Below are 23965 nucleotides of genomic sequence, written 5' to 3'. Positions count from 1 at the left end.
CTCAAAATAGAACTTATTATGTTTTGTTTTTGCGAAAGTTAAATATGCAGGAGATTTTTTTGTTTTGTCTCATACTCAAATAGAAACAAAGAAGAAAAGAAGAGATAGAGGCCAGCATGTATCCTGGTTCGATTTCCAAGTGTCATGAAACCTACGTCCAGTCTCCACCACAACTATAGTAGAATTTTCACTATAATCAACCAAATTACAATCACCGATACTAATGAATTATAATCTAATTTATCTAGTATCTACCACTAAGCTTTTTTCACCAAAGCTCAACTTTTCAAGTGCTGTCCCAACTTAGAAGGGGAACCCAAACAGATTCAACACACCACCAAGTGCTCTCCCAACTTGGCAAGGAGAACTAATCCTAGTTCACTAAAACCAAATTACATAGAAACAATTCATTTGACTTTTTTCATGCATCTCTCTAACCTTTTCTCTCATGACTTTTTTTTTTGTTTTACTCACATTATTAGCTTTTTTCTCAATTACGGAAAGATGACACTAGATAAACATAACAATGAAAATCAGAAATGAAGCACAAGTAGAAGAAAAAGAATTCAGCTCAAATATGTTGAGATGATGCTCTTGAATTTTGCTCTATTTTTCTTGTTCTCCAATGGTGAAGTGAGGCCAGATTTATAGATGCATATTGATCTACATATTCTTCTTCATTGCCTCTTCTAATTTCTTGTACCATCTGCTTGTTGAAGCTATCTCCATTGGCATGCAATATTTTTTTCATTCTACTCCACTAACTCAGCTTGTTGAGGAGCTGCTCCACCACCTCTGCTCTTTATGAAATTTTTTCACTACTCTGTTGTCATTGTATTGCTTTTTTGCTTTTGCCTGTTTCATTTTGCTCTTTCTTTTCTATGAATGTTGATCCTCTGATGTCTTTGTAGTAGTGACGTTGTCCTTGTGTTTTGTTTCTTTCCTAGAACTCCAACTGTCTTTGTTATGTTGTTAATGTCCTTTTGTTCCAGAAATGAAGACAAATGCTCCTTTATCACTTTGTTACTTTGCAAATGCAGAACCTTCTTCTTTTGCATTTTTGCTTAACGATGCTTGTGAAAGGTATTGGGCTTATACATTGAATTGAAGTATGAAAGGAATATTCAGGCAATATTATTAGACGAGAAATGAATAATAGGCCTCAATCACTAAAACACATATTAATCCATAATTGGACTTTTAATCCGATAAATATTTTTGACGAAAAAAAAATTCAATAAATATTTGTCATCATAATTTATTTATCAAAATTAATCTAACCTTTGATGTATTCAATACATTAAAAACATAAAAAAAAAAATTAATTTTTATAATAATTTTTATAAAATATTTTCTTTTATAATATGTTCAATTTATACCCTAGGGCACAAATTAGCAAAAGTGCAAAACCCTTTTAATACAAGTTTTCGACATTTAACATTTTAAAATTGTCAGTAAAACACTTATTGACTAAATAATAATAATAATAATAATAATTAGAGAAGCGAATGGCGAAATGATCGAGCTGAAAGGTTAACTACATTTAAGTTAAGTAGTAAAATATATGAGGCTATGACCCTTGCCTTTACTTATTAATTTCACTAATGAATCGGTGGTTCAAAAGCCTTTTTGACCCTCCAAGTAATGAAAGAGTCAAGGTCGTTGGTTATTAATAATTATATGGATTCATAGATATATGCGTACAAAAATTGAAAAATATCAACAACTTAGTATATTAGTTAACTATTAGAAGAAAATCATCTGCCCTCTAAAATTTCTACGGTTATATATATCTGAATTCAAATCACATAACCCAAAGAAAAAAAAAAAAAAGAAAAAGAATGAAAGGGGAGAGAATGGGAAGGTTGCCGATTTTGGCAGTGGTAACAAGTTTTGTAAACATACTTCCATTATGTTTGTTGGCTCAAAACTCTCCACAAGACTATCTTAAAGTTCACAATGCTGCACGTGCAATAGTTGGAGTTGAACCTTTATTATGGGACTCTGAGTTAGAATCATATGCTAACAAATTATTGAGTAGGCATACAGTAGACTGTTTGAGGGTGGAACAGATTCAGTATACTCTCTATGGCCGGAACTTTGCATCATATGATTCCTCATTTGAAAACTTTTCAGGTGCAGATGCCGTGGCATCATGGGTGGAACAGAGACAAAACTATGACTACAAATCCAACTCTTGCATTGATGGTACCCCTACATGTCTTACCTACATTCAGGTTGTTTCCAAGGCATCTACTCATTTAGGGTGTGCTAGAGTCAAGTGCATCAATGGAGACACTCTTGTTGGGTGTTACTATCATCCTGCTCCTATTGCAGGTCAACGCCCCTACTGATTAATTAGTATTTATCAAAGGAGCCACTCAGATAATGATGTCAACAAAAATATTTTTTTTTTAAAGATATTTTTTTAAAAATTAAAATTTAACACATATAATCAATTAAACTGTATTATTTTTATTAAAATTAGATAGGATAAATCAGTTTAACAAAAAAATTAATAAATTAAATTTTGAACCGATATAAATTAATATTTTTTATAAAAAATTACTACAATATCCCTATTATAAAAACACAACTAAAATATCCCTATTTTATATATATATTTTTTGAAAACTTTAAATTCTAACTCTATAACGATAGAGAAGAAAAGAGCTAGAATTTAGGATTCTCAAAATTAATATATATAATAAAAGTATTTTAGTCATTTATATAATAGAGGTATTGTAGTCATTTTTTATAAAAAATAATATTAATTTAGACGGATTCAAAATTTGATTCACTGTTTTTCGGTTAAATTAATTTGTCTGACCTAATTTTGACAAAAATAACATAATTTAAATGATTATATGTGTTAAATTTTAATTATTAAAAAGTATCTTTAAAAAAAGACGTTTTCTACATCTTTTATGGGAGCATCCCCTTTACCAAATAATCCAAATTAAACTCAAAGACTAATACTTCAAATTAATCTTTAACAAATTTTAATTACCAAATCAGACTTTACATTACATTTTTATTTCTTAAACAAATTAATTCTCATATCAAATTGCTCGTATGCGTAATGCGTGGATGGAATTATTTAAGAATTTTTAAAAAATATTATGAGAGTTGGTATTTTTATTAAATAACGATGAAGAATGATTTATATTTTATTTTTTATCCAAGATATGAAGTGTGATTATTTTTTTAATAAAATAAAAAAATTGATGATTGATTTGGTAATTTAAATTTATTATTAAGACTATGTGTCCAATTAAATTCTTTTAAAGACTAATTTGGAGTGTGAATCTAATGTAATCTGGATATGATATATATAAGTTTGTTGCACTTGTACTGCGGTTGTTGGTCTTGCAGTTTTTTTATGGTTATTTTGGTTTACAGTTATATGGTTGTGTATGTTTGTTAAGCCTTGTGTTCTATTTCTATATATGCTGGTATACTTTTTCATGTAATAATTAGAAGAGTTTAATTTTGATACACAGTCATGCAATAACGTTTTTTTTTTTTTTAGATAAATTATCACGTGGTCAATATAAAAAGTAATTATTTTTATTGATATAATATTATGTAATTAAATGTACATGTAAAATTATTTTATATTAATAATGTATTAAAATTAAATTCTAATAATAATAAAAAGTCTTGAATTAGTACTAATAATTTCATGGCGGGGACATATATATACGTTCCACAATCAATATATAATTATTGCGTCAATTTACGATGAAAAGTAGTTTTGACGACCACACAAAACATATATATACATGCGTCAAGTTCATAAACTAGTAAAAACGGTAAGAAGATGGCAAAAGAAACCACTTAAGATTTAAGAATGTTTGGTAATTGGTATACATGGGGTTTGGTGATAGGTGATGATTGTTGAAATGGTTTTGGTGTGACTTATAAAAGTTAGTTTAAGTTATATAAATAGTTATATTTTTAATATATTTTTTTTGTTTGTGTAAATTTTGTATCAATATTATTTTTATTTGTCTTATGATATTTTTATTTTTTGAAATTTAATAAGGATTGAAGAACTAGACTTTTTTGTCATAGAAGATTTGATATTATATTTTAATATTAATTTTTTAAAGTTTAAATTAATAAAAAAAGACACAGAAAGTAGTAATTGTGGTTAAAATGTTGATGGTTATTATGTCATAGTTTTGAAATACCATACAAGTATTATTCGAAATTAATATCTGCTTATTTGTTCTCAGATTTGGTATTTTATAAATATGGAATAATTTATGTTCTGAATAATTTTGGGAGGTTCTCAATATAAGAAAAACGTTGAGTATCGTTAAATTTATTGTCAGAAAAATAAATTGTTACTATCAGATTTACCGTAAAAAAGAATCGTACGGTATAAATTTCGCCGGTAAATAACGGATTATCTGCACGAAAAACTATTCGATGAATTTTTTCGACGATAATATTGGCGCCACAATTAATTGTTTCCTGCACTATTATCATCGAATTATTCCATTAGTAAATCCGACGGTAATGTCAATTTTTTAAAAAAAAAATTGTGAACTAATGGTCAATTTTAATTTTTTATTTAAATTTATTTTTCACACAACTAATGGTCAATTTATAAATAATAGAAACCTATTATTTACAAATAAATTAAAAGTCAAGTAAATTAAATAAATATAATGAAACAATAAAATAAAGCACTAAATAAGTAAATACTAAAGATCCAAGTAGTCGTCCTCGTCGTCGTTTCTGTGGCCCTGATGAGGCGGCGCATAAGGCAGTGATGTTTGTGGGCCATCAATAGCGGTGCTGCCACCAACGAGAATGATGCCACCAGCGGCGCACATCTGATTCTAGTATATTTTTATCTGAGTCTCCATTTGCTGAAATCGCTCTAGCTGTTCCCTCCATTCCAGCCTGAGGTGATATGTGTCTATCACACATATAAAAGACATAATAATAAATTCTATTTTTGTTTGTGAAGATGTTATTCTAATATTTTCTTCCACTTTTTTTTTAAATAATGAATAAATAATAAATAAATATTTTTAACTATAAAAGATATAAATTTATTTTATATCCATGAAAGGCTATAATAGTTATACAAAGCTACATAATAAACTACTCGTTTTAAGTAGTTCGTTCTATATATCAAACCAATTCAATCTTCAAATTAATTTACAAATTTCATTCTTAAAAATGTCATCATTCAAATTTTTAAGTTAGAAATAATAATTTATTTAAAAATTTAACTAACTTGTACGCTAAAAACACATTTTAAAATATAACAATAGAAAATTTCTAATACTTTTGATGTATGCTGCCTTCTTGATCCTTTGGTTAACTAATACACTTACTCAAGTAAGCTGAATACCAACTATGGTATAATTGAACGAATAAAAATCTTGCTAACGAGAATCTTAAAAATATTTAATATTAAGGATATTTAAAATAAAAAATTTAATAGATAATATGATATATTAACAATATAAATCATTTTATATTATTGTCTAATTATGTTCATTCTTTTAATTTAAATGACTATTCATACATGTGTTAATTGTAAAATATAATTATTTTTACTGATATGACGATACGTAATTCATATTGATTATTTTTATATAACTACTTTACACATATTAAAATTAAATTCTATGAATAACTAAATTAAAACATTGCAATATTTTTTCTTTAATGAATGCCTTTACAACATTTTTTTACTAATCTAGAAATAAATATTGTGTATTATTATTATTAGAGTGATAGACGACTAACAAATTTTGTGATTTATAATTATTAATTAGCTATTATTAATATTTTTAATAATGTGAAATTTTATATATTGATATAAAATTACTCATTTTTCTTTTACTGGTTAAGTACTGATAAGATTTTAATAAAAATATTAAAATACTGCTCGTTAAACTTTTTCTTGTTATTATTATTATTATTATTATTATTATTATTATTATTATTATTATTTGAACTCGGCTAAGTAGATAGTAGTTTCGTAATTAACATAATAGCCCGTCCCTATAGGCTATAGAAGTGTTATAAAATATTAATAATTTATGTATGCACTCTTTATTAATCTGGTGTACTGATTATTCCGATTCATATATACATGTATGATGTATGTATGTAAAAATTGATAAAATATCAACAACTTAATATATTAACTATTAAAAAGAAATCATTTGTCCACTAAAATTTCTCTTACTATACACACACACACACACATATATATATATATATATATATATATATATAAGAATTCGAACACTCTTTTGCAATTATCACATAACCCAAAAAAAAAAAAAAGGAGAGAGAATGAGAAAGTTGCCGATTCTGGCAGTGCTAACAACAAGTTTTGTAAGCATACTTCCATTATGTTTGTTGGGTCAAAACTCTCCACAAGACTATCTTAAAGTTCACAATGTTGAACGTACAAGAGTTGGGGTTAAACCTCTAGTGTGGGATTCTGAGTTAGAATCACATGCTAACAAGTTTTTGAGTAACCACATTGAAGATTGTATGCGGGTCAAATATATCGAATCTAGTCCCTTTGCGCGGAACATGCTTACAAGTGGTCCGACAAAAACCCTTACAGGAGTAGATGCTGTGGCATGGTGGGTGGCACAGAAAAGAAATTATGACTACGAATCCAACTCTTGCATTGATGGTACCCTTCAATGTCTTACCTACACTCAGGTGGTTTCTAAGGCATCTACTTATTTAGGGTGTGCTAGAGTCGAGTGTAACAATAATGGAGGCACCATTGTTATGTGTTACTATGACCCTCCGGGTAACCATGGTCACCCCTACTGATGATTAATTAGTATTTACCAAATAATAATCCAAGTTAAACGCAGCTACATACATATCCCTTAATTACTAAATAAGTTTGTTACACTATGCAATATGGTTCTTGGTATTGCAGTTTTTTATGGTTATTTTGTTTTGCAACTATATGGTTGTGTATGTTTAATTTGTCAAACGCTTTTTGCCCTCTGTTCTATGATCTATATATGTGGGTATACTTTTTCATTTAATAATTAAAAATGTTCTCAATTAGTACTAATAATATCATGGTTCTAAGTTCTAACTTATATTTTCCACAATCAATTTATAATTATTGCGTCATTTTATGATGAAAAGTAGTTTTGACGACCACACAACATAAAGTTGTTTCGGGGTGGTCATTATGGACGGCGGGAAGTAGTAGCTGGTAGTGAATAGATAAAATTGTGATGTTAAAAGGATAGAGAAAAAGTAAAAAAATTAAAAACAATTTTAAAAAACAAGACGATAATGAATTATGTGTGTGTGTGTTTTTTTTAAGAATAGAGAGTTTTTTTTAAGTGATTTTGTAGTATTATGTGTTTTTTTATTTTTTATTTTTATTTTTGTTAAGAGAATAAATTAAAAAGGATTATGAGAAGGTAAAATAACAAAGAGAAGATGAACAAGAAAAAAAAAGAAGAAAAAGAACATAATAATAATGATGAAGAAGAGGAGGAGTTTTGAGTTATGCAAAATTTATCAGAAAATAATACTAAAATTTTGTAAGTGTGATACACAAAATTTTCAATTTTTTTACATCGAAACTTTTTAACCGTAACACAAATTTTCGTTAAGATGGTGAAACAAGAATTATGAAAATGTGAAACAAGAAAAAAAAAAGAAAAAGGAGGATGAAAGAATTATGCTGAATTTATTGAAAAATAACATCAAAATTTTTAATCGTGACACAAAAATTCTTAATTTTAACATAAAAAATTTGCTTGAGAAATTTATCGAAAAATAAAATCAAAATTTTTTAAACATAACACGGAAATTTTTTAATTTTGATATCGAAATTTTACTTAAAAAACACAAAAATATCTTTTTTTAATGCTGCATTTTTTTTTCTGCTTCTTATTATTCTTCTTTCTTTCTTTTTTTTTTCTGTTGCTCTTACTTCTTTTTTTAAGAGCATTGCTTCTTATATTAGACTTAAATGAATATGTTTGCACTATATTACAATCTTATTTAGTTGAATGAATGTATATTCACACTTATTGGATTGAATTCTTGTCAGAAATAAAAATAGTACCGAAATTTATTTAAATTGACATCGAAATTTAAATATAATGATACAGAATGTAAAAAGTAAATCCCATCCTAAAAGATTACTAGACTTTATAAAATAAAATAAGATAGTACTAAAATTATTTAAAATTGACACCAGAAGTTCAGTAATACGACACAAAAAATATTAAATATTTCCAAAACTATTACACATTCAATTAATTGAATGCTTATCTCTAGGGGTGTTCATGGATCGTATTCGATCCGCATATCCGAAGTGTTTATTCGAATCCGATCCGAAAATTGCGGATATGGATCCAATGCGCACACTAATAGGATCGTATTGCGGATTTTGTATAAGTATCCGCATATCTGCGTATTCGCAAAAATAAAGAAATAAATAAGTAAATATTCTTTTTATGTTTTATTTCAACTAATAATTATTATATATGTTGTATTATTTTCATTCATTATTAAGAAAAGTATGTTTAATATTATTTTAAGAGTAAACATATTTAAAAGAATATAAAAAATGAATTTTATTGATATTTTTTAATAAAAATAAACTTTTAAAAATATTTTTGTATTTTGCATATATATATATATATATATATATATATATATATATATATATATATATATATATCCGATATCCGATCCGATCCGCAAATGTGCGGATCTGCAAATGTGTGGATCAGATCAGATCAGATCCAAACATAAAAAATACGGATATTAGATACGATTCTATGATTTTAGTGCGGATCGGATCGAAATTTTGGTCATATCTGAACTGATCCGCGTTCACCACTACTTATCTCATATATAAAACAACACATAAAAATTTAAAATATAATACCGAAATATCTTATTTAGTTGAATGAATGTAGATTCACACTTATTGGATTAAATTCTTGCAAAAACAAAAATAACATCGAAATGTGTTTACTCTAACACCGAAATACTTTCACTCTAATACCGAAATTTCTAACTAAATGAGGTGGTGGAACTAACAATTTATCTCATAAAGACTTGAGTTACAGATTTACAAATTTTGATTAAAAAAAATAAGTGAAAAAATATGTTGATAACGTAGCGAAATTAACTAGAACAAAGTGAAAAAATGCGACTATAACAATAGCGATAACGATAACGATAATGATAACAATATGTAAGGTTAATGTTCAAATTCGTCCCTGAAAGATCACGCGATCTTCATTTTCGTCCCCAAATGATTTTTTTAATCAAATTAGTCCCTGAAAGATAAACTATTAGTCAAATTAGTCCTTCCGTCAATTAGATGATGACGTGTTACGTTAAATGCCACGTGGCATGATGACGTGACATGCCACGTGTCACTTGATATATAAAAAAGTTTTTTATTAGTCAAAATAGTCCTTAAAAGTCTAGACGTAAGTCATTTTTATCCCTCAAATTTTAAAAATTAGTCAAACTAGTCCTTATATAATTTTTTTATAATATTAAATTTATAATATTTTTTTATACTACTAATTTTAATATTATTTTTTAAATCTTAATAAATAAAATTCTCTTTACATAAAATAATAAAAATAATTAAATTTTTATAAAGTTATTTTGTCATTTGTATTTTAAAATTTTACATTTTCAAATTATAATTTTTTATGTGAATTTTTTTAATTAAATGAGTTTATCAAATTATTGTTGATTATATATTTAAAAATTTTAAATTTTAAATTTTACTAAATAATATAGTAATTATTTTAAATTTTAAATCTTTTAATTTTTTTAAAATTATAACTTTTATTATTATTTAATTTATATAGTAAAACTCAATAATTGAAAAACTGGTTTATGAAATCACTTTTTGAATCTTAATATTCTAATATAATTTTTTAAATATTTCATTTAAAATAAAAGAAATTTTATTTTAATACAAAGCATATCTATTTATATAATGTACTAGTGTGGAGTAGCCTGTGTTATGCATAGGTATAATATTTCCTATTTCATTTTATCTCATTGATTTGTGAAATTAAAAGAAAAATTATATAATCTATCTCAAACATATGAAACACACAAAAATTTAGGGTTAAGTACTGAAATCGTCCCTAAGGTAAGTGGCGAAAATCAAATTCGTCCCCGACGTTTTTTTGCTATTAAAATTATCCCGAACGTTCAGAAACACTTTAAAATCATCCTCAAGCGCATTAAAAAAATTTTAATTCCAATTTTGCTCTTGGCCCAATTGACGCTTGGGGTTATATTCCCGCGAAAGATGTTCCTTCTCTGAGTAACGTTAACCCCAGGAAAACCGATCCTTCACCTTCAATGATGCCCTAACAGAGTGATAGCTCCCTTGAAGTAGAATCGTCACTGCATTTGCATTGCGTGGGAAAGAGTGGGAAAGGAGCTCATTCTCGTGTCAGCCATCTCGAATCAGCTATGTGTGCCGCATTTGTTTCGGTTTTTTTGAGCTTGGACTACATAATCACTCATGGGTATTCGTTAGTTTACAAATGGAATTTGGGTGCGATTTTTGTTTGCAGGGTTTAGGTGATGGGAACCTTTAACCTGAGTGTCTACCATGGTGGTAAATTTGGATATGACAATGGTACATTGGAGTATATAGGTGGAGAAAGGACAGTGATCAAAGATATCGATATGGATTGCTGGTCTCTTTTTGAGGCATATGCTGAGGTAGGACAGTTTGGGTATACAAAGGAAAAGATTTCAATAGTTTTTGGTATAAGGACCCAAATTCTGAATGGTTAGAGAAGGATCTGAAGTTATTTGAGGGAGACAGAAATGCCATTGAGATGTGTAAAATAGCGGGGAATAGTGGTCACGTTGAGCTCTATGTGGTCCATAAGGTTGATGATGCTGAAGATTTTTCTGAGGTAGGGTTTCTTGATGTTGGAGGCCAGAGTGAACATAATCAGGAGGTGGAGAAGGGCAATGATGAAGAGGTACATAATGAGAAGCAGTTGGTGATATTTCAGGGTGAACTGGGTCAGGAGGGGGAAATGGACAATGTGGAGAAGGTTGATGAGGGAGATAAGTATGTTGAGGAGCAGGGCAAATCGAATAGTGACGAGGATAGCGATGATGAGGATTTCATTCCATCTGCTGATGAGGTTGACAATGCAGATGATGTTGTGTTTACTGACAGTGAAGAGGAGTACGATGATGAGAGTGGATTTGATGAAGTAGGAGGTGGGACTGATGGTAATCGGGTTGATAAAGGAAAAGGGGTAGCAGGAGGTGATTTCAGTGATGAGGAAGGGTTCAATAGTGATGAAGTTGATTTGGAATATGAAGTTGGTGGTGGTTCAAAGAAAGAGGACAGTGAGGATGATGATAACCATGAAGCTAGTCGGTATCCAATACATAGGGATGTGAAAGACATGACAACTTACAAATTGGAAGTTGGAAATGTATATGCTTCAAGGGAGGAATTCAAGGACACTGTGACAGCTTATGCAGTGCAAACAAGAAGGGGACTTAGGTATGCGAAGCTGGACTTGGTGAGAGTAAGGGCTATTTGTCAAGAGGGGTGTCTGTTTTGGTTGTACGCAGCAAAAATGAGTGAGGAAGAGACTTGGCAGCTCAGGTCAATGAATCTTAAGCATACCTGTGGCCAGTCACACAGGGTAGGGATACTCCATACTGGTTGGCTGAGTAGGGTTTTTAGGAAGAAAGTGCAAGGTAACCCTAAGGTAAAGATAAAGGATCTGGTCAACAAGGCACAAAGGAAATGGAATTTGACAGTGACAACTTCGATGGCAGCTAGGTCTAGACAAGCTGCATTGGAAGAGATTCAGGGAGCTTACCGAAAGCAGTATAAAAGGATTGCTGACTACTGCTCGGAGCTGCTACGGGCTAATCCAGGGTCATCAGTCACACTCAAGGTCCAGCGGTCCCCTGATTTTGAGGTTGATGACCAGCACCAGAGGTTAAACAATTATTGCATCTTTCAAAGGGTATATGTGTGTCTAGCTGCTTGTAAGAAGAGCTTCCTGTAGTGTAGAAAGTTTCTGGGATTGGATGGCTGTTTTCTAAAGACACCTCAAGGAGGGCAGTTGTTGACAGCCGTTGGGTGAGATCCTAATGATCAAATGCTTCCTATAGCGTACGCTGTTGTGGAGGCAGAGACCAAAGACACCTGGAAGTGGTTTCTCAGGTTGCTAATTGATGATTTTAAAGTAGACATCATTGGGAAAACAATCTTCATGTCTGATCAGCAGAAGGTAAATTGCTTGATAAATATGTTGCTTGCTGAATATATTGATTGATAAATAAATTGTTTGATATGTAAATTGATTGACTGATTAGTTTGGTTACTAAATACATTGAAGATTGATTACATTGTTTGATAAATAATGGGATTTACCTGTTATCTTAGGGACTTTTGCCTGCATTCGATGAAGCCATCCTTGGAGTAGACCATAGGTTCTGTGTCCGCCATCTTTACAGCAACTTCAGGAAGAAATTTCTTGGCCTACAGTTGAAATAGCTGATGTGGAGGTTTGCAAAGGCTACACATTGGAAGGAATGGGAGAAAGAGATGCAAATCATCAGGACCATCAATGTGGATGCACACAAACATCTGAATGCTATTCCTCCAAGATTTTGGAGCAGATCCAGGTTTAATTTTCATTCTAAATGTGACACTCTTGTCAACAACATGTGTGAGAGCTTTAATGGTGCAATAGTAGAGTCTAGGGAGAAACCTATAGTGACAATGTTGGAGGACATCAGGGTTTATTTGATGATTAGATGGGCTGTTAACAGAGAAAGAATTAAAAACTTTAATGGTACACTTCTACCTCGCATTAGGATGAAACTAGAGAGGAGAGGCAGATCTGCTGGTGAGTGGAGGCCTTACTGGTCTGCTGCACAAACGTATGAGGTTGTTAATGGACTGAATAAATTTGCTGTTGATTTTTCTGCTCATGAGTGCTCTTGTAGGAAGTGGCAGCTTAGTGGTATACCATGCACACATGCTATAAGCTGCATCAATTTTAAGGGCCTTGACATAGATGCATTTGTTGATGACTGCTACAAGAAGGCTGCATATGTCAAGTGCTATGATTCAGTCATCAATCCTCTAAATGGACAAGATTTATGGGAGATAACCAAATTTGATGATGTCATGCCCCTCCCTACCGAAAGCCTAGCCACAGACCAGTTAAGAAGAGGAAGAGAGGACCAGATGAAGCCCGGGACAGCAGCCAGTCCCACTTGTCTAGGAGAGGACAAATCCAGCGATGTTTAAACTGTGGTGAATCTGGACACAAGAGGGGAGGATGCAAGAAGCTGTCCCTAGATGTAAGTGTGTGCATTTCATGTATGTTAGGGTTACATTATCATTTATTCATCAACTGCATTCTTTAATGTGTTTCAGGACCAAAATCTTAGTCAACCTGCTAGGAAGAGAACCAGAGGTGGGAGGAAGGCTTCATCCAGCAGACCCATGACCAGTTCTAAGGCTTCATCACAGCCTGTTATGCAATCTGAAAGTGGGGGTCTGTGGAGGTCCACCAGGTCTAGATCATCATCTTAGCCCCAACCAGCCACCACAACATCCAAGCCCAACTCAACCCAATCTGGGTCTAGGCCCACATCATCCTCAACTAGGCCCAAGACAAAGTCCACCAGAAGCAAGACACAGCAACCACCAGCACTAAAGGAGATGGGTGCAGCCAGCTCCAGCCAAGCAGATAGGACTGTCTCCTTCAGCCACAAATTTCCACTTCATGTTTCTCCAAGAAAGCTGAGTCTCATGGCAAAATTTCCTCCAAGACTTTGGGAAAAACTTTAGACTATTATGAAGATTTGTGTTCTGTGCTATTATTAATGTACTTTTGATTGAGTAGACTCAATGTGTGTGACACTTGTTTTGGTTTGTTTGAAACTTATATTTAATGGTTTGTGATACTTTCTTAGTGAGCAACAGTCTTGCTCTATGTTTCTAGATATCCTAGGAATCCAGCTTTTGTTGTTGTTTCCTTAGCTTACAGACTATATTTTGTTCTGTGTCCATGTAATGGAAATCATGGTGACTGAAGTTTCCACCTTTTGGTGTTATATTGCTATGCTTATTAATCAATTACCCATGATTGTGTTCTGGCTAGAATTATTCTGCTTCTGTTTAATCAATTTTCACCTTTAGGTTCATATGCTGTAAAGTTCATTAACACAACTCATCAATGAAAAATTGCAGGCTAACATGAAAAAATTATTCTCCAATTAATTGTCAAATTACAAGGACATCATTTCACTCACATAGTTAATCACCTAAACCCTCAACCAAACCCACATGTTCATTCAACATCCAGTAACACTCAATTTACATTACTCAGACCCAATCAGACAAATCCAAACTGCATCATAAATTCTCCCCTAATTTTATTAACCATACTTCAATGGCATCACACATGCTACCCCCTGTCTCTGACTAAACCAAATCTGCCACAAGAAGCAAAATAGGACTGCCCACCCAAAAATCCCTAACACTGCAGCAACCTTGAACTTCCACTCAACGTCCCTCACTTTTGCTTTCATGGCCGCAACTTTCCTCTTCATCCTTGCAACATGAGGATCGTCACTGTCTGTTTTTGGGTCTGTCCATCGGAAGAAATCACACTCCTCTTGGATTTGCAGCAACCCACTAGAGTCAGTGCCCAGAACGAACAACACATTGCCATCACCCACCTACAGAAACTTAAATCACTGACCTCATAGTAGACACACCCCCAAAATCGTTGCCCAGGGTTGTTCCTCGTTCCAGAAACTCTAAGCACGGGTCTCTCCCCATGCCGACACACAAGCTCCCTTTTCGGCGCAGATGATCTACTCTGACACGACCGTGAGCTCTCGGCAGCCATGGCTTCACTAACCTCCGCAAGCCCTATCTCCTGCACTGCTTCTTTGGTTAGGGATTACAGCTCTGATTTAATCCCAACCCAACCCTCCCCAAACCACCATTTAATATAAATATATAAATAAACAAATAAATTTATTTTATTCATTAAAAGCTGCAACAGACACTTAACGGCTACAAGGGCAAAACTGTCCAAAATATTTGTTTTAAGCAGCGAAGGATGATTTTAAAGTGTTTCTGAACGTTCGGGATGATTTTAATAGCAAAAAAACGTCGGGGACGAATTTGATTTTCGCCACTTACCTTAGAGACGATTTCAGTACTTAACCCCAAAAATTTATTATGATGTTTGCACGTATTACGCTTAAGAAACAATTCATTTATAATAATAATAATAATAATAATAATAATAATAATAATAATAATAATAATTAACCAACAAATTTTCAATATTTTGTAAAGTTTGGAATTGAAGCAAAATTTGTGGATCTTCTTGAATTTTGACTCTAAGTATCACTACTATTACATCCTATATATAAGTAATATCGTAATGGGGAAAAAAAGATGTAATAGAAAAAAAATAATGGTATAACTTTGTTTAGATTAAAGGATAAGAAAAAGGGTTTAGACTAGAAAAGAATAAGAGAGATTTTGAGAAGAATTAAAGGAGAGAGATAATTTTATGAAGAAAAAATAAAAAAAAAATTATATAAGGACTAGTTTGACTAATTTTTAAAATTTGAGGGATGAAAATGACTTACGTCTGGACTTTCAAGGACTATTTTGACTAATAAAAAACTTTTTTATATGTCAAGTGACACGTGTCACTGACCTGTCACGTGGCGTGTCACGTTATCATGCCGTGTGTCACGTCATCATCTAATTGACGGAAGGACTAATTTAACTAATAGTTTATCTTTCAGGACTAATTTAATTAAAAAAATCATTCGGGGACGAAAATGAAGATCGTGTGATCTTTCAGGGACGAATTTGAACATTACCCCACAATATATATAAGAAAAAGACAACAATGAGAAAAAAGAAGGAAGAAAATATATTTAAATTAGAAAAGAAGACAAAAGAGATGGTAGTGGTGGTGGGTACGACGAAAATAATAATAAAAAAAAAGTGAAGAAAAAAGAGAAGAAGAAGGGAGAATCGCAGCAACAGAGATGAATAATAATAATAATAATAATAATAATAATAATAATAATAATAATAATAATTTTGGTAATAACTTAATTGGGTTTAGTTAGGTGATATTTTATTTAGTTGTAGAAGTTTATTCTAAGATTATAGAAATTCACTCGTTCAATTATTAATTTTCATTAATACACAAATGAGACTGATCATAATGACGATGAGGAAGAGGCATTCACAAGCCTTTTTGATCCTTCAAGTTATGAAAAGTCAAGGTTCATTGGTTATATATACTTCATCATTCCGTTGCTCTAATAATTAACATACATTAAATTACTTTCATTTCTTACTGCCTTCTCAATTCTTTGATATATTAATACACAAATAGTTTTGCCAGCAAATGTTTTGAAAATATTAATTGAAGATATTAAAAATAAAAAACTGTTTTAATATTGTCAATTATATATATCCAAAATCTATTGCAATATTATCTAACTCTAAACACACTTGCAACAATTATCACACACATAACGAAAAAAACAAAGAATGGGGAGGTTGCATATTGTGGCCGTAGTAACAAGTTTTATAACGGTAATCCCATTATGCTTATTGGCACAAAACTCTCCAAAAGACTATCTTGAAGCTCACAATATTGCACGTGCATTTTAGAAGCATTACTTCTTATTATTAATTTTTTTTTCTGTTGCTCTTACTTCTTCTTTTAGAAACATTACTTTTCATATTAGACTTAAATGAATATGTCTATACTATATTACAATCTTATTTAGCTAAATGAATGTATATTTACACTTATTGGATTGAATTCTTGTCAGAAACAAAAAATAGCACCGAAATTTATTTAAATTGACATCAAAATTTAAATATAATAATACAGAATGTAAAAAGTAAATTCCATACTAAAAGATTACTAGACTTTATAAAATAAAACAAGATAGTACTAAAATGATTTAAAATTGACACCAGAAGTTCAGTAATACGACACAAAAAATATTAAATATTTCCAAAATTACTACACCTTCAATTAATTGAATGCTTATCTCTAGGGATGTTCATGGATCGGATCTGATCCGCATATCCGAAGTGTTTATCCGATTCCGATCCGAAAATTGCGGATATGGATCCAATGCGCACACTAATAGGATCGTATTGCGGATTTTGTGTAAGTATCCGCATATCTGCGTATCCGCAAAAATAAATAAAATAAGTAAATATTCTTTTTATATTTTATTTCAACTAATAATTATTATATATGTTGTATTATTTTTATTCATTATTAAGAAAAGTATGTTTAATATTATTTTAAGAGTAAACATATTTAAAAGAATATAAAAAATGAATTTTATTGATATCTTTTAATAAAATAAACTTTCAAAAATATTTTTGTGTTTTGCGTATATATATCCGATATCTTATTGCGGATCGGATCGGATCAGATCCAAACATAAAAAATGCGGATATTGGATCTGATCCTATGATTTTATTGCGGATCGGATCGAAATTTTGGTCATATCCGAACTGATCCGCGTTCACCCCTACTTATCTCATATATATAATAACACATAAAAGTTTAAAATATAACACCGAAATATCTTATTTAGTTGAAGGAATGTAGATTCACGCTTATTAGATTAAATTCTTGTAGAAACAAAAATAACATCGAAATGTGTATATTCTAACACCGAAATTTCTAACCAAATGAGGTGGTGGAACTAACATATCTCATAAAGACTTGAGTTACAAATTTACAAATTTTGATAGAAAAAATAAAGTGAAAAAATCTTTTGATAACGTAGCGAAATTAACCAGAAACAAAGTGAAAAAATTCGACTATAACAATAGCGATAACGATAATGATAACAATAATATGTATAAGAAAAAGATAACAATGAGAAAAAAGAAGGAAAAAAATAAATTTAAATTAGAAAAGAAGACAAAAGAGATGGTAGTGGTGGTTACGACGAGAATAAAAAAAATGAGAAAAAAAGAGAAGAAGAGAGAGCCGCAGCAACAAGAGAGATGAATAATAATAATATAATAATAATAATAATAATAATAATTTTTGGTAATAACTTAGTTAGATTTAATTTGGTGATATTTTATTTAGTTGTAGAAGTTTATTCTAAGATTATAGAAATTCACTCGTTCAATTATTAATTTTCATTAATACACAAATGAGACTGATCATAATGACGATGAGGAAGAGGCATTCACAAGCCTTTTTGATCCTTCAATTTATGAAAAGTCAAGGTTCATTGGTTATACTTCATCATTCCGTTGCTCTAATAATTAACATACATTATTAAATTACCTTCATTTGTTACTGCCTTCTCAATTCATTGATATATCAACGCATAAATATTTTTTCCAGCACATGTTTTAAAAATATTAATTGAAGATATTAAAAATAAAAAACTATTTTAATATTGTCAATTATATATATATATATCCAAAATCTATCGCAATATTATCTAACTCTAAACACACTTGCAACCATTATCACACACATAACGAAAAAAAACAAAGAGAATGGGGAGGTTGCATATTGTGGCGGTAGTAACAAGTTTTATAACGGTAATCCCATTATGCTTATTGGCACAAAACTCTCCACAAGACTATCTTGAAGCTCACAATATTGCACGTGCAGAAGTTGGGGTTAATCCTCTGTTGTGGGATAATGAGTTAGAATCACAGGCCAACACGTTTTTGAGTAAACACGTTGTGGATTGCCTTGATAGGGTATCTAAATCCCCTCATCCTATGTACGGTCAAAACATTTGGATTAGTCGTCCATCCAAAAGCTTTACAGTTACAGGAGCATTTGCTGTGGCATATTGGGTGGCACAAAAACAAAATTACGACTACATATCCAACACTTGCATTGGTGGTAACCCTGCTAATTGTTTTGCCTACACTCAAGTTGTTTCCAAGTCATCTACTTATGTAGGATGTGCTAGAGCCATTTGTTATAATGGTGGAACTCTTGTTATTTGTTACTATCACCCTCCAGGCAACATCTTAGGTACTCGCCCCTACTAATTAATTACTAATTAGTAGTTGCCAAATTTAAATTAAACTCACCATCCTCCTTTATTATTACGAAATAAATAAAAATGTTATTCGTATATTAAAATCAGTCACTAAAATTAGTTATTAATGTATTTATGTATAAATACATGTGTGATTTAATTTATTTTTTAATGTGTATTTATATTGCAACATATATATATATTATATACTTGTAGCTTACTTTGATGGTTGATTTTAGTGTATACGTAACATAATCGTAAAATAAATCAAAACGTTAGTTGTGTTATCAATTTTCGGTACAATATATGATAGAATATATTACGAAATTAATATTTTAATGATTAAAAACAGAGAATTAGTTATTGTTTATTTAAATATAAAACAAAAAATTTAAAAAATATTGGTTAGCTAACATTTTTATATATTAAGTATAAACTGTATTTTGTACTATGGTTGTTGGCAGCGTCTTGTAGTTTTTTTTTATGGTTATATTGGTTTACACAACTATGGTATTGTATGTTTGTCAAAGGCTTTTTGCCTTGTGTTCGAGACTTCTATGTGGGTATTTTTTCATAAAAAACTTTCAAGTGTATCCGTACACTAATATTTCAGTAATTTTTCTATGTAATACTTGTCAACAATTTTAGTTTGCCTGCTTGAGACGAGGGAGGAGGTGACAAGATTGGGTAGTGGTGTCTAACATCTTAATGGGGGCGGGGGTTTGTTTTTGGTGACGGTGGCTTATTGCTGCTGTGGTTCACAGAAGAAAAAATAATTAGTATTAGTATATAAAAATATTTGAAAGATAATAAAAAATAATATAAAATAATCTGAAATGATTTTATTTTATATTTTTATAAGTGTATAATTATAAATATTAAATTAAATAAAATAAATTTAAATTATTATCTTCTTGAGAATTACTAGCATCATTACTGTATACTATGGTGGGCTGATCATATTTCATATAAAAACCTCCGATTATATGGATTGATGAAGTGAACTAACCACTTGATTGATTATTATGGTTTGAGAGAAGTGAGTTTTCATTTGTAATTGCTATTAACTTCTTTGATAAATTATGCATTGTTTGATTTATTTATTTATTTATTTTTAAGTTTAACCGTGTGATTTCTTATCTTGAAATATAGTTAAAGACATAATAATAAAGTCTATCTTTATTTGTGAAGATGTTATTCTAATGTTTTAATAAATAAATAAATATTTATAACTATGAAAGATATAAATTTATTTTATATCCATCAAAGACTATAGTAGTTATACAAAACTACTCGTTTTAAGTAGTTCGTTCTATATATCAAACCAATTCAATCTTCAAATTAATTTACAAATTTCATTATTAGATATGTAATCATTCAAATTTTTTAATTAGAAATAATAATTTATTTAAAGATTTAACTAACTTGTATGCTAAAAACACATTTTAAAATATAATAATAAAATTTTTTTAATACTTTTGATGTATACTGCCTTCTTGATCCTTTGGTTAACTAATACACTTACTCAAGTAAGCTGAATACCAAATATGGTATAATTGAACGAATAAAAATCTTGCTAACGAGAATCTTAAAAATATTTAATATTAAAGATATTTAAAATAAAAAATTTAATAGATAATACAAATATGATACATTAATAATATAAATTATTTTATACTGTTGGTCAATTATGTTTATTTTTTTAATTTAGATGACTATCCAGGTATGCTTTGATTGTAAAATATGATTATTTTTACTGATATGACGATACCTAATTCATATTGATTATTTTTGTATAACTACTTTACACTCTTAGTATATTAAAATTAAATTCTATGAATAACTAAATTAAAACTTTTCAATATTTTTTCCTTAATGAATGCCTTTACGACATTTTTTGCTAATCTAGAAATAAATAGTGTATTATTATTATTATTTGAACTCTGCTAAGTAGATAGTAGTTTTGTAATTAACATAATAGCCAGTCCTTATAGAAGTGTTATAAAAAATATAATAATTTATGTATGCACTCTTTATTAATCTGTGTCTATTGTACTAATTATTCCGATTCATATATCCATGTACGTTGTATATATATAAAAAGGTGGAAATTTAGGTGTAGTCGACTTCACGTGAAATTGATAATTGAGAGCTGTTAGATGATTTGACTGATTTGACTAATTTTTCTAACGACTTAATATATATATCAACTTCAACATGTATGTATGTAAAAATTGATAAAATATCAACAACTTAATATATTAACTGTTAAAAAGAAATCATTGTCCTCTAAAATTTCTTACTACACACATATATATAAGAATTCGAACACTCTTTTGCAATGATCACATAACCAAAAAAAAGAAAAAAAGGAGAGAGAATGAGAAAGTTGCCGATTCTGGCAGTGCTAACAACAAGTGTTGTAAGCATACTTCCATTATGTTTGTTGGCTCAAAACTCTCCACAAGACTATCTTAAAGTTCACAATATTGCACGTACAAGAGTTGGGGTTAAACCTCTAGTGTGGGATTCTGAGTTAGAATCACATGCTAACAAGTTTTTGAGTAACCACATTGAAGATTGTATGCGGGTGGATTATATCGACCCTAGTCCGTTTGCGCGGAACATGCTTATTAGTGGTTCGACAGAAAACCTTACAGGAGTAGATGCTGTGGCATGGTGGGTGGCACAGAAACAAAATTATGACTACGAATCCAACTCTTGCATAGATGGTACTCTTCAATGTCTTACCTATACTCAGGTGGTTTCTAAGGCATCTATTTATTTAGGGTGTGCTAGAGACGAGTGTAACAATAATGGAGGCACCATTGTTATTTGTTACTATGACCCCCCGGGTAACGATGATGGTCAACGCCCCTATTGATGATTAATTAGTATTTACCAAATAATAATCCAAGTTAAACGCAGCTACATACATATCCCTTAATTACTAAATAAGTTTGTTGCACTATGTAATATGGTTCTTGGTATTGCAGTTTTTTATGGTTTTTTTTTTTGTTTTGCAACTATATATGGTTGTGTATGTTTAATTTGTCAAACGTTTTTTGCCCTCTGTTCTATAATCTATATATGTGGGTATACTTTTTCATTTAATAATTAAAAATGTCCTCAATTGGTACTCATAATATCATGGTTCTGAGTTCTAATAACGTATATTTTCCATAATCAATTTATAATTATTGCGTCATTTTATGATGAAAAGTAGTTTTGACGACCACACAACATAAAGTTGTTTTGGGGTGGTCATTATGGACGGCGAGAAGTAGTAGTTAAAAGGATAGAGAAGAAGCAAAAAAATTAAAAATAATTTAAAAAAAATACTATAACTATAATGATAACATCAATACTTATAAAAAGAAAGACAATGATGAGAAAAAAGAAGGAAGAGAATAAATTTAAATTAAAAAAAGAAACACAAAGGAGGTGGTGGTGGTGGTTACTACAACGATAATAAAAGAGAAAGATGAAGAAAAATGAGGAGAAGAAGAAGAAACGTCAGCAACAACACAGGTGAATAATAATAATAATAAGAGAAAATTTCACTCCATTTTCATGTGAGATGCTAAAATGATATTTTTCTTTCCTCTATTTATAAAATATACATTTTACTCCCTTATAATTTTTAAAAAACATTCTCTTTAATCTATTTTAAATTTTTTGTGTTAACTAATGTTAATTTTATCCAACTTTCAAGAAAAAAATAAATTATTTTTTACAAAAATACCCTTTAACAAAAATTTTATTTTTTGTCATTAAATTTTACTTACCAAAATACTCTTTAATAAATTATTTTTTTATTGATTAAATTATATTTTTATCAAAATATTTTTTAAAAAAATTTAATAATTAAATTATTTTTTCTAAGATACCCTTCAATATCTTTTTAATTATTAAATTATGATTTTACCAAAATTTTTATTAATATTTTTTTATATTTTACTATTAATTTTTCGATATCAATATATATTATTTTTATATTAAAAAATCTTAATAAAATTATTTTTCAATATTAATATCAATATATATTAATTGTTATACATATTAATAATAGTAAATTTTTTTTATTTAATGTTAAAATAATATACATTGATATAAAAAAATTAATAATAAAATATAAAGAATGTTAACGAAAATTTTGGTAAAATCATAATTTAATAATTAAAAAATTATTGAAGGATATCTTAGAAAAAAATAATTTAATTATTAAATTTTTTAAAAAATTTTTGATAAAAATACAATTTAATCAATAAAAAATAATTTATTAAAGGGTATTTTGGTAAGCAAAATTTAATGACAAAAAAATAAAATTTTTGTTAAAGGGTATTTTTGTAAAAAATAATTTATTTTTCTTGAAAAATGGATAAAGTTAACCTTAGTTAACACAAAAAATTTAAAATAGATTAAAGATGAGGTTTTCTAAAAGTTATAAAGGAGGAGAATGTATATTTTATAAATAGAGAAAAGGGGAGTGTCATCTTAACATCTCGCAGGAGAGAGGAGTAGAATTTTCTCTAATAATAATAATAATAATAATTTAAAATATTTGATAATAACTTAGTTAAATTTAATTAGGTGGTATTTTATTTAGTTATAGAACTTTATTCTAAGATTATAGAATTTACCCATTCAATTATTAATTTTCATTAATACACAAATGAGACTGATCATACTGACGATGAGGAAGAGGCGTTCACAAGCCTTTTCGATCCTTCAAGTTATGAAAAGTCAAGGTTCATTGGTTATACTTCATCATTCCGTTTCTCTAATAATTAACATACATTAAATTACTTTCATTTCTTACTGTCTTCTCAATTCATTGATATAT

General features: G+C 29.5%; 4 protein-coding genes across 4 annotated transcripts; all 4 read left to right on the top strand.

Annotated features, from left to right (window-relative positions):
- The first annotated feature begins 1856 nt into the window (after positions 1–1856).
- On the top strand, positions 1857–2354 carry LOC112732582 (pathogenesis-related protein 1B-like). The gene has a single exon (XM_025781333.1). The coding sequence runs from the start codon at positions 1857–1859 to the stop codon at positions 2352–2354; it is 498 nt and encodes a 165-aa protein (XP_025637118.1).
- Positions 2355–6330: 3976 nt separating this feature from the next.
- LOC112732579 (pathogenesis-related protein 1-like) lies at positions 6331–6828 on the top strand. Its single transcript, XM_025781331.1, has one exon. The coding sequence runs from the start codon at positions 6331–6333 to the stop codon at positions 6826–6828; it is 498 nt and encodes a 165-aa protein (XP_025637116.1).
- An 11719-nt stretch (positions 6829–18547) lies between these two features.
- LOC112732578 (pathogenesis-related protein 1B-like) lies at positions 18548–19223 on the top strand. Its single transcript, XM_025781330.3, has one exon. The coding sequence runs from the start codon at positions 18620–18622 to the stop codon at positions 19127–19129; it is 510 nt and encodes a 169-aa protein (XP_025637115.1). The 5' UTR covers positions 18548–18619; the 3' UTR covers positions 19130–19223.
- A 2276-nt stretch (positions 19224–21499) lies between these two features.
- LOC112732577 (pathogenesis-related protein 1-like) lies at positions 21500–22003 on the top strand. Its single transcript, XM_025781329.1, has one exon. The coding sequence runs from the start codon at positions 21500–21502 to the stop codon at positions 22001–22003; it is 504 nt and encodes a 167-aa protein (XP_025637114.1).
- Positions 22004–23965: the final 1962 nt, after the last annotated feature.

This window comes from Arachis hypogaea, chromosome 13, assembly GCF_003086295.3.
Source record: "Arachis hypogaea cultivar Tifrunner chromosome 13, arahy.Tifrunner.gnm2.J5K5, whole genome shotgun sequence".
Classification (NCBI taxonomy): Eukaryota; Viridiplantae; Streptophyta; class Magnoliopsida; order Fabales; family Fabaceae; genus Arachis; species Arachis hypogaea.
Note: the sequence above shows the minus strand (reverse complement) of the source record. Positions and strands in the feature narration are given on the sequence as shown.